General features: G+C 39.3%; 1 protein-coding gene across 1 annotated transcript in view; it reads left to right on the forward strand.

The window, feature by feature from the left end:
• The window catches only part of LOC143675661 (uncharacterized), a 9069-nt gene extending 5330 nt beyond the window's left edge, over positions 1–3739 (forward strand). The window contains 1 exon segment of the mRNA XM_077151743.1: positions 1976–3739. Coding sequence (XP_077007858.1) covers positions 1976–3657 — 1682 coding nt within the window. The 3' untranslated portion in view covers positions 3658–3739.
• Positions 3740–6252: the final 2513 nt, after the last annotated feature.

Below are 6252 nucleotides of genomic sequence, written 5' to 3' on the forward strand. Positions count from 1 at the left end.
AAATTTGCAATAATCCACTGTCATGTTCTAAGTCCCACCTGTTTTCTGCACAGGGTAAATAGGAGAGTTGAATGGGGATAGGTTGGGAATCACCACCCCTGCATCTCTCAAGTCCTTAACAGTGGCAATAATCTCTGCAATCCCTCCAGGAATCTGGTATTGCTTGTGATTTACTTTTTTGCTAGGTAAGGGCAGTTCTAGTGGCTTCCACCTGGCTTTCCTACCATAGTGGCCCTCACTCCACAAGTCAGGGAACTAATGTGGGGATTCTGCTTGATGCTGAATATGTCAATTCCAATTGTGCATTCTGGAACTTGGTTAATAGCAGAATAGGTCTGGGGACCCACTGTGAGGCAGAACAGAGCTAAAACTTCACTGACCTCCAATTAAAAATGGGCTAAAGATACGAAAAGTCATTTTTCTGAAGAGCAAATACAGATGGCTCAAAGCACCTGAAGAGCTGCTCATTTCACTGGCTATAAAGGAAAGCAGATCAAGACTACCATGAGATATTACCTCACACCTATAAGGATTGCTGCTATTAAACAATCAGGAACTATAAATGTTGGAGAGGATGTGGAGAAACTGGGACACTTATGCACTGCTGGTGGGAATGTACAATGGTGCAGCCAATACAGAAGACTGTTTGGCGGTTTCTTAGGAAACTAAATGATTGAGCTGCTCTATGACCCGCAGTAGCACTACTTGGTATATAGCCAGAAGAGCTGAAAGCAATAGCACAAACAGATGTCTGCACTCCGATGCTCATAGCAGCACTATTCACAATTGCCAAAAGATGAAAGCAAACCAAATACCCATCAACAGAAGAGTGGATCAACAAAATGTGGGATATACATATGATGGAATATTATGCAGCAGTAAGACAAAATTACATCCTGAAGTACACGACAAGATGGGTGAGCCTTGAGGACACAATGCTGAGTGAAATTAGCCTGACACGAAATGACAGATACTGTACAATTCCACTTTTATGACCAGAATAAAGGTATAATCAGAGACTTATAATATAGAATACAGGGGACTTAGAGATACATAGAAGCTAGAGATGCGTGAACTATTAGCTAATGAGGTTGAACTCCAATGTAAAGGAATAGATAGGAGTGAAGGTGATTCTCTAGTGGATCTAGAAGTAATATTAACATATTGAAGATGAACAAGACTGAAAGGGGTTGTATAGACCAATGTACCCCTCTGACTCACACTAGAAATATGAATGAGTTCTTGTAAGAATTACTTCAAAGATATGATTCATGTATAAAGAATGTTTAAGTCTAGGGTACAGGGGGAAAACTGCTATGCATGCGATGAGCTATGTTCAAAAGGAAACCATCAGCACTACCACAGCAATAGCAGAGGTAAATGATGACTCACATTGTCCCAGAAATATCTTGCAGTTCAGTTCCCAAGAGCCTGGTGCTGCTTCCACACTGGAGATGGAGCTTTGTCCCCACAGGACCTACCAGGGAGGCAGCTCAACTCTTGGATATCTTGGCCATTTGCCTTCTAATCTAGTTGGAAATGAAAACCCAGCGGAAGACAGTTGTTAGCTGAGGTGTTGACAATACAGCCACTGGGATTAGTGGACTTGAAAGATAAAAGCATAGATTTCACCCAGGAAGAGTGGTTCCTCCTAGACACATCCCAGAGAAAGCTGTTCAGAGATGTGATGCTAGAGAACAGGAGTCACATGGTTTCTGTGGGAATTTATTATGAAAGTAAAATGGCTTCCTACATTATGGGAGAACTATTTTGGAAACCACATACCCAATAATGGATTAATATCTAGAATATATAAAGAAGTCTTTCAGCTGACAGAAGAGGATAAACAACCCAATTAAAAAGGGACAAAAGATGATGAAAGATATCTCTATAAAGAAAATACACTAATGGACAGAAAACATATGAGAAGTGGTTCAACATCATTTGCTCTAAAGGATATCCAGTCTTCAAATAGATATACCTTTCCACTTGGAGCAAGGAGAGGAATTCTGCAGAGAAGGAACTGGATTTTTCCAATACTAGAGTTCAGGCAAGAAAAGTGGTCCTAAAATAAAAGAAATGCTATCTGTGCAACATAACTGCAGGAAAGACACATTGACCATCATGTCACTGAAGCAGAGTTTCTACATTAAAAAGAATGGCATTATATATAGTGAATTGCCAGAAGATTTTACTTGAACACTCAGAGTCAATCAACAGGTGTTAACATCCAGTGGAAAGAAATCATACCACAACAATCTCATTGGAAAAACCCTCAGTGACCAGTCATCTCTTAGTAAACAAAAGCAAATATGCACCAGAAATAAGCCATCTGAATGTCATCAAATTAGTAAATCTTTTACTCAAAAATCTAGCCTTACACATGCAATGAATCTGACACTGGAAAAAAACCATATGAATACAGAATTCACTCTGTATTCTTCCAAAAGACAACATGTGAGAACTCACACTGGAGAGAAAAGATATGAATGCCATGTATGTGGAAAAGCCTTCATCCATTGTTCTGTGTTTAGAGAACATGAGAGGAGTCACACTGGAGAGAAACCCTACGAATGTCACCTATGTGGGAAAGCCTTCTCCCGGTGTTCTAACCTGAGACAACATGAGACATCCCACACTGGACAGAAACCATACGAACACCATCTATGTGGAAAAGCCTCCTTCCAGTCTTCTAACCTGAGACAACATGAGACATCCCACACTGGACAGAAACCATACGAATGACATCTATGTGGGAAAGCCTTCTCCCGGTCTTCTAACCTGAGACAACATGAGACATCCCACACTGGAGAGAAACCATACGAACGCCATCTATGTGGGAAAGCCTTCCTCCGATCTTCTAACCTGAGACAACATGAGCAATCCCACACCGGAGAGAAACCATACAAATGCCATCTATGTGGGAAAGCCTTCTCCTGGTCTTCTAACCTGAGACAACATGAGACATCCCACACTGGACAGAAACCATACAAATGCCATCTATGTGGGAAAGCCTTCTCCCGGTCTTCTAACCTGAGACAACATGAGCAATCCCACACTGGAGAGAAACCATACAAATGCCATCTATGTGGGAAAGCCTTCTCCCGATCTTCTAACCTGAGACACCATGAGACATCCCACACTGGAGAGAAACCATACGAATGCCATCTATGTGGGAAAGCCTTCTCCCGGTCTTCTAACCTGAGACAACATGAGCAATCCCACACTGGAGAGAAACCATACAAATGCCATCTCTGTGGGAAAGCCTTCTCCCGGTCTTCTATCCTGAGACAACATGAGCAATCCCACACTGGAGAGAAACCATATGAATGCCATCTATGTGGGAAAGCCTTCTCTCATTTTTGTCAACTTAGAGTACATGAGAGAACTCACACTGGAGAGAAACCATATGAATGCCACCTTTGTGGGAAAGATTTATCTTGCTATACTTACCTGATACAGCATATGAGAACTCACATGGAAGAGATGCCATATGAATGCCAGCGATGTGGGAAAGCCTTCACTCATTGTTCTTCCCTGAGTCATCATGAGAGAACTCACATGGGAGAGACACCATACAAATGCCATCTTTGCAGGAAAGCCTTTGCTCGATGTTCTGCCCTGAGAGAACATGAGAGAATTCACACTGGAGAGTGACCATATGAATATCACCTTTGGTTAAAGTCACTTATCATTTTACCTTTAAAAAGCATGAGAAAATTTACTCTGTAGAGATACTATAAGAAAATTCTCTATGTGGGGAAACCTTAGTTTATCTATGTAACCTTAGACAACGTGACAGAGCCAAAACTAGTGAGCAACCATTTGAATGTCCTATTTGTGAAAGGCTGCAGCCACCACGCTGAACTTCAGTGATATGAGATAATACATAATAAAAATATTTCCTATTTGAAGGAGATTTCAGCCCTTTAGTGAACCTTTAAAAATGTTAGAAAACTCAGACACTGAAAAAAATTATTATAATCAATCTGGTAGAGCATTTAGTCATCCTGAATATTGTGCCAATCTAAGTCAATTTGTATTGGAACACATCACTGTAAATGTCACATTTGTATACAAACCTCTAGTAGATGGTCATATAATATGACGGAAATCATAGCAAACATGTAGTTGATGTGGAAGTGTTTACATTGATTGCCCCACTTGATATAGAGAAAAGTCTTTACCAGATGATGAAGCCCCTTGAAATGGTGCCAGATAATATAAGCTGGAGATGTTATTCATGAAATATCATGCTAAATCATTCAGAAAAGAAAACTTGTAAGGCAAGTATGAATTTACACTCTATAAAAATTATTGGTGTCATGACTGAAAGCATGTCTTCAGAGATCACTCATTCCTTACTGTTAATATATTTATGCTGAGGAAACAGCAATCCTAAAGTCAATTTAGATAAATGTTCAGTGGGATATTATCTCAGAAAATTCATAGTATTAAATAAAATCTTTTATTTGGGCCCTTTTTTAGTTAATTCAGTAAAGAGATAAGAATTTTGAACAAAACCTAACTGTTAAAATTATGTGAGATAACAGCATAGAATTGTGAAATGTTATTGGTACTAAATTGAACAATGAATTTTGGAAAAAGTACAATGAAGTGTAATTAATTCCACAGATTAGCATTTTCATATTTTTAAAGAATAAATATTGCTGCTGAAACTCTGATATCCTGGGCTAATTCTGCTTTTGCTTTCATGCAATTCTAAACAAAAATATTTGAGTCAATCATAAAATCTTGGAACGTTAACTCAAAATTATTATTTATAACTATTATCTTTATATTTTCATTCCCATGATACAAATAAACTTGGACAAATAAAAACCATTTAGAAGTAGAAAAAATTGAGGTGGAAATTAAAACATTTTCAGAGAAAAAAAATCACTGAGAGAATCTGTGACCAAGAGACCAGCTGCAAGGAAAACTAAAGGGGGCACCAGAGGTAGACAGGAAATGACAGGAGAGAGAGGTGTGGAGAAGTGTATAGAAATGAAGACTATTAGTAAAGGTAAAAAAAAGGAAAAATTTGATATGACATATAAAATCCAAAAGGCAAAATTGTAGAAGAAATTATTGCCCTTACAGTAATGACACTAAATATTAATGGATTAAACTCCCCTATCAAAAGACATACACTGGCAGAATGGATTAAAAAACAGGACCCATCTATATACCGTCCACAGGAAGATGCATTGTAGACCCAAGAACAAACATAGGTTGAAAGTGAAAGGTTGGGAAAAGATACTTCATACAAACAACAATCAGAAAAGACCAAGAGTAGCTATACCAATATCCAACAAATTTGACTCCAAATATAAAACAATTAAAAGAGACAAAGAAGAACATTATGTATTAAGAAAAGGAACAATTCAACAAGAAGACATAACAAGCATGAATATTTATGCACTGAGCCAGAGTGCTCAAAAATACATGAGGCAATCACTGAAACACACTGAAAAGAGAACTAGACACATCTACCACTATAGTCGGAGACTTCAATTCCCCACCATCATCGATGGACAGAATACCTAGACAGAGGATCAATAAAGAAACAGAGAATAATTGAATAATACAATAAATGAACTAGACTTAACAGACATTTATAGAACATTACACCCCAAAACTGCAGCATACACCTTCTGCTCAAATACTCATGGATCATTCTCAAGGATAGACCATATACTGGATCACAAAGCAAGTCTCAATAAATTTAAAAAGACTTAAATCATACAAAGCACTTTCTTGGATCACAAAGGAATGAAGTAGGAAATCAATAACAGGCAGAGGACCAGAAAGTTCACAAAAATATGGAGGCTCAAACAACACACTCTTAAACAAACAAGGAAGAAATTACAAGAGAAATCAGTAAATATCTCAAGGCAAATGAAAATGAAAACACAACATATCAAAACTTAAAGGAGATTTGAGCCTTACCTCTTATCTCTTTGCCGGTCGAATTTGCAACAAATTTCTTTCTTTCCTCAAAATCCCAAGGTCGCCCGGAGCCATGACAGAGACCAGACACACAGTGTACCCCATTCCAGAACGGCTGGACCGGCTAAGAAACTCCGCTGCGGTGAGGTCCCCGAGAGGCGCGCGCTTCCCCGGGCCAAGGCGGCTGGCGGCCGGAGCCCTTCCCTCCCTCCTTCCCGGGCCAGCTGGGAGCTTTGGATCGGGTTCCCCAAGCCGTGGCGACCAGAGCCCCTTCCACACATGCGGCTTCCCGGGCCAGCT

The sequence above is a fragment of the Tamandua tetradactyla genome, chromosome 3 (assembly GCF_023851605.1).
Source record: "Tamandua tetradactyla isolate mTamTet1 chromosome 3, mTamTet1.pri, whole genome shotgun sequence".
In the NCBI taxonomy this organism is placed as follows: domain Eukaryota; kingdom Metazoa; phylum Chordata; class Mammalia; order Pilosa; family Myrmecophagidae; genus Tamandua; species Tamandua tetradactyla.